Source organism: Lygodium microphyllum, chromosome 21 (genome assembly GCF_053477565.2).
Source record: "Lygodium microphyllum isolate KBCC chromosome 21, Lygodium_microphyllum_v1.1.10, whole genome shotgun sequence".
Classification (NCBI taxonomy): domain Eukaryota; kingdom Viridiplantae; phylum Streptophyta; class Polypodiopsida; order Schizaeales; family Lygodiaceae; genus Lygodium; species Lygodium microphyllum.
The window spans coordinates 119,138,072-119,149,136 of NC_141155.1; the positions used below are offsets into that span (position 1 = coordinate 119,138,072).

Below are 11,065 nucleotides of genomic sequence, written 5' to 3' on the forward strand. Positions count from 1 at the left end.
ACTCATATGCAATTCCATCAACTCATTCATCACGTTTAAAATCCGAAGAACTTGAAGCAGTCTTTGTGTTCCTTTGAACCCTTGATGTTCTTGTAAATTTAGCAACACGCATTCCATATTGCCTTGCCACCTCTTTCATTTTTCACATACTAACTTTACTAACTCTATTAGACTCCACATTTTGGCTGCAACAACATATACAAATAATTATCTCCAGAAAAAGTTCACGACACCGTGATGTAAATACAATTAGAACTATCTCCCATACACATGTGAACAATTCCAAGCAGGCAAGCTTCGCAGAGATGATGTTGTGGCCGTTTTCTTTAATTCCACTATATCAGTTGCATTCAATGGTGTCGAATGCACTATGTCTAGAACATCGTCCATTACATTGCTTTGTTCCATGATGACTACACAAAACTTTTAAAGAGCATAAGAGTTTCAATACAAAAATCTCAAAGCTATTCAAGATACAAATGATAAACACATTTGCAATCAAAAACCTTAAATCAAAGTTGACCCAAACTCATGAGCATGAGCATGAGGATATGCGTAAGTGGCCATGCATGAGCACATGCATACATGGTGCTCGCCAAAGGCCAACTAATAACCCCCCCTCTCTCTAATGGATGTCCATTCATCCACATTAACACATGACTCAAACTTGAAAATATGCTCGTCTCGAGTATATTTGAGACTCGAAAGCAAAATAATAGACATGCGTTAGGTCTAACATGGGTAAGTAAATGCGTATATGGCCATGTGTGAGCACATGCATACATGGTGTTTGCCAAAGGTCAACTAATAACCCCTCTCTCTAATGGATGTCCATTCATCCACAAAGGCCAGCCAAGCATTGTCTAATCTTCCCTTGCCTCCCCCCCCTCTCTCTCTCCCCAAGCCTTGCCAATGGACATTCATTTGTTTACATCTATACACAGGGCTTGCCAAAGGGTCGAAAATCATTCTAAAAAAGTTTTACAATTTGGAAGAGGTTATATATACACAAAGCAAACCATGGATCCAAGGATGTGCTTATGTGGCGATTAACTCAAGTTAAGATTGCCAAAAACTTATGAAGATAAACTTTGAAAAAAGCAAGTTGCACATCAAGTCAATGCTGTCAAGTGTAAGAGGATTAGCCTATGCATGGCGATTCATTTAGGTCAACATCGTCTCGAAAACCTATTAAGACAAACTTTCAAAGAATTAAGCTGCACTTCAAAGGTAACATTCCCAGGTGTGACCAAGCTCTTATTCTTATGAGCAATCAACTCACATACTCCATCCTCTATGTGACCTGCACTGTCAATAAGATCTTTCATTTTCTTGTCACGATCATCCAAGGATCCAACGTGTGGCCAATATTTTCGAATATGGTCATATATCTCCCCTATATAGCCCTTGATTTCTTCTAACTCATCCTGTACCCTCACTCCATCACCAAGGTTCCCTTCATATTTCTCCTCCAATATTATTTCAATTCTCTATAGACGGCTACAAATGTCCTCACTAATAGAAATTGAAGCTCTTTGACACCGAAATAGTGTTTTCACTTGCTCCTCAATCCCATCCAAGTGATGAATGACTCTCAAGAACCCAATAGAACCGTCATAGCCTCCAACATGCTTGAGTGCATGACGAACTGCCTTCTTCCTTACAACCTCTTTCAATTTGTGCGTATTCATTTGCACACTAGGAGTGCATCACATAACATTTCTTGTGGCAGGCATGTCTTGGTTTGCTACAAACGCCTCCATGGCGTGCAAAACAAATGCATTAACATTGAGGTGCATATCAACTATTCTTAAGATTTAGAAAGAGGAAAATATCCTAGATGACATTAGATTAGCCTTCAAACGCATTAAATTTGAAACATATGCTCTAGAGCATATGATTAATTATGATAGGAGTTGCTATAGCAACCAACATTTGGAGTAAGGTTCCAATCTATTTATCTCACACACAAAACTCAAGTGGCTCCTTTACTAACTTACATACAGGTCATATAATTAATCAATAACAGGATTTGCTATAGCAAGCAATGGTTGGAGTGAGGTTTCAATTTGTTTATCTCACACACTGGACTCAAGTGGCTCTTTCACTAACTTACATTTAGGTCATGCACACATTTTGAAGGTGCAATTGGAGTATTTTAAGCAAATTCCCATGTCTTCCTAGATGAGAGATTAGAGTTTTTGTGACAATGGATCTATTCATTTGAATATCCCTATGAATACATCCATCATGATCTGAAACCCCTCTCTCAACCTTACCTTAATCTTAAGTCCTCTCTTAAGTCTAACAATTTATCTTTGTTCACAACCCATGGACAAATTAAAAGTTTCCTACAATTATACTCACCTGTCAAATAAAATAAACATAGATTTAAATCCCCATATTCTTGACATCTTAAGACGTCAAGAATATCTTAAAATGTTTATCCTAATCTAATGTAGATCCTTATATTTAAAGTGCATGGGTACGTGTTAAAATTAAAAATCCCACTCTTTTAAAACACACACACACACACACACACACACACACACACACACACACACACACACACACACACACACACACACACAGAGTTTTTGCCTATAAACAAACATCAAAACACTAAGACTTCATACCCCACATGACATTCAGAGAGAGAGAGAGAGAGAGAGAGTTTTCTTTGACATCTTAAGAAGTCAAGAATATCTTAAACTATTTATCCTAATCTAATGTAGATCCTTATATTTAAAGTGCGTGGGTATGTGCTCTCTATATAAATCCAACATTAAAATTATAAACCCCACTATTTCAAAACGCGAGACACACACACACACACACACAGTTTTTGCCTATAACACTAAATCAAAACACTAAGACTTCATACCCCACATGAGAGAGAGAGAGAGAGAGAGAGAGAGAGAGAGAGAGAGAGAGAGAGAGCCACTTTTCTTACTCAAATGTATGCAACTTATCACCCTATCCGTCTCTTTTCAAACAACGAAGAGAGAGAGAGAGAGAGAGAGAGAGAGAGAGTGTGTGTATGTGTGTGTGTGAGAGGAATAAGGGATATAGCCTTGTCTGCGTAAGGGTGCCAAAAATTAGACCATGTGGAATAACCCTTTGGCTTAGGACAATTCATGCATGGTGGACAATTTTCGTTAGGGAATCTACCCCAGCCAAACTTTCACACCCACCGTTCCACCCGTAGATTACACGAAATCAAACAACGTACGTAAGGTCAAAGAGTCAAAGAAAAGAGTTGCCAAACCTCTGGGAGTTGACACGTGGTAATTGGGGCTAGACGCAGCACGCTTGGTTTTTCCGAACCTAAAACGAAAGTCGTGCCAAGAAAGGGTGCGGTGGTGGGCCAAGGCAACCGAGTTGTTCCGGGATGGCCCTATAAAAGCGTGTTCTCCCTCTTCATTCTGCATCCTCATTTCATTGTTCGTTCCGCGGCCAAAGAGAGAGAGAGAGAGAGAGAGAGAGAGAGAGCGAGCGAGCGAGCGAGCGAGAGCGAGGGCGAGCGCACAGGCAGCGACCAACATCCAATCCTCAGGCATCTCCTGCGACCAGGCTATAGCAGGCGCGTTGGACCGGAGCAACCCCCTGGACTCTGTGCATTGCGGTTTGCTCTTCTTGGTGGATCAATGTCTCTCACCATAGGGGCATTCAGTCTTCTTCTGGACTTTGCCACTATTTGTAGCAAGAAGTGAGAACCTCGCTGCACTGCAAAGTTCTCTTGCTTTAACAGTCGAGCGCATTTCCCCTGCAAGTTCAAACAGAAGAGTTTTTTCAACTCATGTAAATTTGTTGGGAATCTGTAATCACCATCATTGTCTATTTATACGAATCACCTAGAAAGAACAATTGCAATTTTGGTTCCTTGATCAAATACCTGTAAACTGGTATATAGGTGCGAGTTGATGTTCTCAAGTTTCACCATTTTAGACTCATGAATTTTTGATGCTTATGAAGGGCGTCTATGCAAACTCATTTTGGCTGCTAGAATTGTCTTGTGCATATTGTTCTAAAAGATCCATTGAATTGTTGTATGGATTTTCAACAAATATCCATCACGGGTGAGTTCATATGAAACTTGCAGACAAGGGACTGGGCAAGGAAGCATTCTATGTGGACTATGGCCTATTATAGAATATATGTATTGCGGGTGAGCCTTGCAGACAATGGACTGTGCTAGGAAACATACTGTGAGGATTATGGCCTGTTCGTATCCATGTTGTAATCAGCCTATTTAAATCTAGAACTTTGTATAGGGTAGCAAGGTCTCAGCTACAAGTGTATCAAAAGGATTCATCAAGTTCATTCGTACTGTCGAGGGCAAAAATCCTGGAGGATTTCCATGAGATAAAGTTAAGTCTATCCAATTGTTTGATTGAGCATTTCACACGATGTTGGTACTTATGGCAAGCACTTGCGGGGGCAACCTGTCTAGAAGAGTCCCAGTTTGCAGTGGATTGAATTCAAGATTGTGCAAACACAATGATTCCCAGTCGTAAACTGGACTGTGGGCCAATTAAATTTACAGGGATACTCTGGCTTATACTTGAATTCTAGCAAGTCTTCAATTAAGGAGAGCTTTAGCACAAGGACTGTTGATAGCTTTTCTTGTGAGATTCGACTGGACTAACAAGTTTCTTATAGTAGCCGTAGATTACAGCAATAGCAAGGATTACAACTCATGTGTAGTGTAAATTCGTTTGATCCGCCAATGAATTCAAAACTTTCACACACTATGATCTAATGTGTGATGCTTTGCTTTAGATTCATGAATTACAGAGTGAGGTGCAAACCATGAAAAACCATAATGATTATTCACTTACTCTCACACATTATGACCCAATGTGTGATGGTTTGCTTTAGATCCATGAACTCCAGAGTGATGTGCAAAGCATGAAGTCACGATGGTTGTTTGGATTCAGGGTAATCAGGGAATTTGTGTTTTTGTCCATTTGGAGCACCGAACCAAAGTAGGCACCAATTCAGGTATCTCCAGTTTATTATTACGTGAATGTCTGACCCATTGTGAGGAGATAGATCATCTCCCTTCTCATATTCAACTTTTGGCAAAGGGTTGCTTTAGGTTAATATCCACACAAACGCTTTTAAGAATAACGTATGGTGCAACACCACCACCTATTTCTTTGCAGCAGTCGAGCAAATTGGTCATAGGAACTCTGTAATACTCCTTGCAAGGCTGAGTATTTTTTCTTGTCCAGTGTTTGACATGGATGATGGCCACTTTCAACATACTTTGACATAGACCATGGATGCTTTTATCATACTTGTTAGCAGTTTTTAGCCTATTTGGGTTTTAAAAATTTAGCAGATCTATTGGAAACTATTAAGGTCCCTCAAAGAAACTTTTGAATTACCCAATATCAGTTATGGTAGCTGTGTTTAGATTCAAAATTGGGAGCCAAGACTCACTTGGACATCAACCTGGTATGCACACACAAAAAGCCAGCATATGTACAAACTCTTGAACTTTCCACACACAGTTATAGTGGCTCTAATTAGATCAAAATTCAGGAGCCAAGGCTGACTTGGACGTCAGCCTAGTATGCACAAGTGTGAGCCAGCACGTTTGGTATGCTCTGCCTTACACATTCGTGCATCAATCTTCAGGGTTGTTATATTCTCTTCCTCAGCACTATACATTGGCATGCTGAGCCTTACGCAGTTCTCCAATCAATCTTCAGGATTCTTATACTATCTGAGCAACACCACCTCAACAGAATGTCTATAGCATAGACTCTCCAAACTAATATATAAACAACTCTAAAGTGACTACCTTTGTAAAGCAGGGAGGGATCAAATTTGCAGGGTCAAACAATTACTATGTCTCAATAACTTTCCCTCAAGCATTGTAATGCAAGACCTGGCACACATAGTGGGACCCTTTTAGTGTCTTCCATGTTGGCTATATCTAGCATGCCCTCCTAGCCAATTGATATATTTTAATGCATTTAATTGACCTTTAAACATTAAACATTACAAATTTGTTTTGGCACATCTGATTGCTCCAGCTTCATGGACTTAACCAGGAAATCTTGCAAACAAGACTGACGTTATTATGCATTGACGCATAATGTTTAAGCCATGGATGCTTAAAAGCACTGAAATTAATATAGTCAATATCGGCCTGGTGCTATTGTTGAGCCATTTAGGCTACATCAATAATGCAGTAAACATCCTATGAGGTTGTCCCTACAAACTTTGTCAATTCTGGTAGAGCTCAAGTGCAGCATCCATGCTTATAGAGACATGCACAGGCATGGGTTAATTCATAACAAAAACATTATCAAGGGCTCTTTCAACCATGTAGAGTTGAGTTGTAAGATCTTTGCAATCTGGCTTATTTGTTACAAACATCTGATGATACAATCAAGAAAGGTTTGCCCAAATGGCTATTTTTTGCATTCAAAATTCACTGGAGTCCTCTGATTGAATGCTTCTTTTAGTAAGCAGGTACATGTATTAGAGAAACCTGCCAACTTAATTTGTCATCAAGCGAATACAAACAGGTGTATCTCTTATCTTGCTCAATGGCATCTGCTCTGCACAATTCACGTGAAAGACAAAATCAGCACAGAATGAGTAGCAATAAATATGTAAAGAAAAGTCAGCTGTCACCAAGAAGCAGCCTTCGATCTGAATTCCCCTCGTCAAGTTTATTTGGATGTGAAACTGTTGGTGAATCTGATGTACATAGTCAGAGGACAGCAGAAGTTTTAAACAGACAGAGCTTTTATCCATCTGAAACAGCTTCAGAGGATTCTTGCAGTCTAAGACATAAACCTTCTGTTTGGGATCATGAGACTGCTGGGAATGATTTTCATTGTAGCACAGTGTATTTTAGTTTGGATAATCTATCTTCAAGGGCTGAGAGAAAGAAGCTAAGGAAGCAATTGAAGTACCAGCTGGAACAAGTTAGTAGCTTGTTGTCAAGAGTTGAAGCTCGAGAGAGGGATGTAAAGTTACTTTTGCAAATGGAAGAACATGAGAACAATGGATCATCTTCAAAGTCCATTGAGCCTTTTTCCAAATTGAGAGAAGTTTCTCAAAGAAAAGGTAGTGTGATTCATCAACCCAAATTTGCTGACTCAGATTTGTATCCTCAAGGTGGTGTCGAAGGAAAGCGGACCTCTAAGGCCAATCAATTCTATTCAAATGCAGGTTATTTGCTAGGCGAAGACATGTTCTCAGAAAAGTCTAAAGGTGGATTAAAAAGAGGCTCACAGGTAGTTGCCAGCCTTCCAGATGTAAAGCGACAGAAATTAGATCTTCATGCAAAAAAAATAGCAGATATTATGAGACAGTGTGGCACAATCTTAAAGAGGCTTAAGATGCACAAGCATGGCTGGGTTTTTAGTGAACCAGTCGATGTTGTCAAATTCGACATCCCTGACTATTTTAGCATTATTAAGAAACCAATGGATCTGGGCACCATTGAAAAAAAGCTTCATCATAACATGTACAATTCTCCCTTGGAGTTTGCAGAAGATGTGAGACTGACATTCTTTAATGCAAAAAAATACAATCCAAAGGGTCATGATGTACATTTTATGGCTGATGTTCTACTGAAACTGTTTGAGTCCAGATGGAGAACAATTGACACAAAACTAAGACAACTGAATCTGGATGGCTGTAGCATCAGTCAGGACACCCAAAGAGGGGTGAATGTAGAGGGGAATCATATGGTTCAGCATATTTGGCGGTCCAATGAAGTTGTACATGGTGAAGTGCACACACAGACAAACCCATGCATGAATAATTTACAGTGTAATATGACTCGTGAACAAAAAAGGATTCTCAGTGAGATGATGGAAATTGTGCCAGAGGCTAAGGTGGATGAAGTCATGCAGATTATTCAGAGAGAAATTACTGGCTTGAAACCTGAGAATGGGGAAGTTACTGTAGACATTGATTCTTTACCTTCTGAGGTATTATGGGAGCTTTACAATCTACTTGTACAGCCTAATATTTTGAAGCAGACTGATAGTGGTGAAATAACACAGGTTCAGGTTTGTAGTCTTTCTTTGCTTCTTGTTTTCCTTCTTTCTTACCTATGTGTTCTTTTTCAATTAGTTTTGAACTTTTTTTTGTTGTGTCAACAGCCACTAAACGGAGTAGCTGAGGACTCCAGAAACAATCCTAGAGGTAGCCAAATTGAACCATGCAACTATTTTAAAAGGGCACAAGGGAATGCTTTAGACCTGATTGTCTAATAACTTCAAGTAACTGCAGGTGATGACACTGGAGAGGAGGATATTGATATTGGTGTTGATATGCCTACAACAAACTTTCCTCCTGTTAACATTGAGAAAGATCAAGCTGCTGGTAGTAAGTGCAGTAGCTCGAGCAGTAGCTCAAGCAGTGACTCTGGATCACACTCTAGTGGTATGCTTGCTTTACACTATTAACTCTCTCTCTCTCTCTCTCTCTCTCTCACATGCGCGCGCGCGCACGATATAATCTTGTTTGCTGATGGGTAAACATGAATAACAGGCTCTGGCTCTGGAAGCTCATCAGAAAGTGATTCAGAAGCAGATGATGCTCAATCATGTGGCATTGAACCACAAGTCTCTGCTGGAAAGGTGCAGTTTTTTAACATTCTATTAAGAGTTTTTATTTTCAACCTCCAATATCCCAGTTACCAATAGAGCCTGTAAGTTTGTGGAGGAGGCTTTAAAAGGTGCCCTTCCTGTGCGGGCTGACACCTGCAGGAACCGGTGGGTTCACCATCAGGTGCTGTCATCGATAGTGAGCAACAGGGCAGCCCCACTGCTTACAAGATGATGATGAAGATGGATGATGGGGATGTCAAAAGTGTGTGCCCACAAGATGCACTATACTTTTTAGCATTCCATTTTTCTCCAAATGAGGATATTTTTTATTTAATAATAGTGATCTTTGTATCTGACAGAGTTTTGCTTGCTCTACATTGCCTTGTGCAGGGACTTCAGATTATTTAAGGCAGAAGCAACCTTCTTCTGTGAGCAGCAGGCCAGAGGGTGAAATAATCCACAAAGGTACTCCACAAATGGAAATGATGCATGAAAGTACCCTTTCATCTGAGTCAGTCCCATACATTAAGGTTACAAGCATTTTCCTGCATGGCAGGTATCACAAGTGCTCCCTTGCAGTATCAGTTGTCTCCTGAGAAGCAACTCCGAGCTGCTCTTCTGAAAAGTCGCTTTGCTGACACAATTTTGAAGGCTCAGGAGAAGACATTTCCTAATATCAAGGTAGCTAGAATGTCTGATGCTATTAAAACCTGAGGTTGTATTCGGGTTCCTTATATGCTTGTTGTTGGAACTGTCCTCATTAGGTTTTCTGTTTGTGAGGCAGGGTGATAATACTGATCCTGAAAAGCTTAGAAGAGACAGAAGAGAACTAGAGAGGCACATTAAAGAACGTATGTACCTGTTATACATATATTTTGCATCTAAACTTTAGAAATAGGAGCAAATCTGAAAAACTTACCAAAATTTAATTTATGTCATGCAGAAAAATCTAAACTGCAAGCCGAAGCAAAAGCTGCAGAAAGTGCCCAGAAGAAAGCAGAAATTGCAGCTGCATCAAAAGCCAGACAGCAGAGGGAAGCTGAAAGGCAGGCTTCTCGTTTACTTCTGCAGCAGGTCTTGTGACATCTTAATTCATAAACCAATCTTACGTACCTTTAGTAAAAAATTCTAACCAGACTCTTCTTGACAGATGGAGAAAACTGTGGAAATTGACGAAAGTTGTGATGTGCTGAAGGATTTAGCAATGCTGAGCTCTACATCTATGGAAAAATGGAGCAGTTTTATTTCACAAGAGGGGCAAATGGTATTTGGTCTTCCATGCAATAATGCCCTAGAGCAATTGGGGCTTTTCATGAAGGCTGATGATGTAGAAGAAGAAGAACAGGAAGATGAACAGCTTCAACAGACAGTAGTCAAAGATATCCCTGATCAAAGTGGGGATAGTCTGTACACACAAGTTGTGTGTTAAGAGTGTTTGTGTGACAAATGCTTAATTGTGTTTTTGGCATCACATATGCTTACTTGTGTTCTGAATGTCTGAAAATGAACTTGCTGACTAAACGCTATTAGTCTAGTTGTCTAGTCACTAGTGGATTAGTATGACTCTGAACTTGTCATTAGGAAAGTATTTAAAATATTGGAAGCCCTCAGACCTCATCCTTTTGGTACTGGGAAAAAAATTTGCACAAGCAAGATGAGTTGTACAAAAGCCATTGTGGGAATACAAATCAGAGAAGTCAAATGAAACTGTGTGTGATATAAGAGTCTGGATTACCTGAGATAAGTTGAATAAATGTTGTCATTGAGCTTCAGTGTGTGAAACTAAAACATTTAAGTAAATATCTTGTGTAATGTTACAGAACATACAGCATGTACTATACAACTATCTATCATATGCAATCTATTGCTGTATTGTATTTGGACTAACCTTAACCCTCTCATGTATGTGGCCCTTTATTTACATGTGAGGCTGTAAGCTTCTTGTTTGCATGCTTATAGAATGGCCAAGTATAGAGATGCTGCATTTTAAACAATGGCTTCAGTCTAGTATTCTAAAATTAAGTTGATTATGCATTATGCTTTGTGTTCAGCAAGTGAAATTGGCATAAAAAAGGCATATTGAAAGTAGTACACTAACATTTATTTTCTTGAAGAGTTGATGTAGAAAGTTGAAAGTACTCTATTCCACTTGACATGCTTTGGTTGACGTGTACTAGAATTGGCAATGCTGAGATCTTGATGGAGCACCACAAAACTTGGTTTATCTATCACAACTGTAATAGGTGACAGCAAGCATTATAAAGGTTTCTTCAATTTGTGTGTATCAAGAGGCTTGTAAAACTTGTTAATGTATTTAAAGTGGGGTGGCATGTTGATGTTGCTTAGAGGGACTTATACTCTTCGGGAACTTGCAATCTCTGAGGGACCGGCCACTCTACTTAGGGATCGAATGAATTGAAGTCTGTGAGAGATACACTTATCTTAGCATCGTCCTAGATAGTGAATTCTCAATCAAG

The 11,065-nt window shown here is 39.6% G+C and overlaps 1 protein-coding gene across 3 annotated transcripts; it reads left to right on the forward strand.

The window, feature by feature from the left end:
• Window positions 1–3,449: 3,449 nt before the first annotated feature.
• On the forward strand, window positions 3,450–10,318 carry LOC148018488 (transcription factor GTE9-like). 3 transcript variants are annotated; one of them, XM_087661832.1, is made up of 10 exons: window positions 3,450–8,045; window positions 8,139–8,181; window positions 8,269–8,421; window positions 8,530–8,618; window positions 8,748–8,850; window positions 8,979–9,053; window positions 9,145–9,269; window positions 9,373–9,439; window positions 9,532–9,662; window positions 9,739–10,318. In XM_087661832.1, exons 1-10 carry the CDS (start codon window positions 6,567–6,569, stop codon window positions 10,015–10,017), a joined length of 2,544 nt encoding a protein of 847 aa, XP_087517958.1. In that variant the 5' UTR covers window positions 3,450–6,566; the 3' UTR covers window positions 10,018–10,318. The 3 variants fall into 3 exon arrangements, with proteins under 3 accessions (XP_087517958.1, XP_087517959.1, XP_087517957.1); XM_087661833.1 differs by having other exon boundaries at window positions 3,450–7,092; window positions 7,198–8,181; XM_087661831.1 differs by having other exon boundaries at window positions 3,450–3,709; window positions 6,490–8,181.
• The last annotated feature ends 747 nt before the right edge of the window (window positions 10,319–11,065 follow it).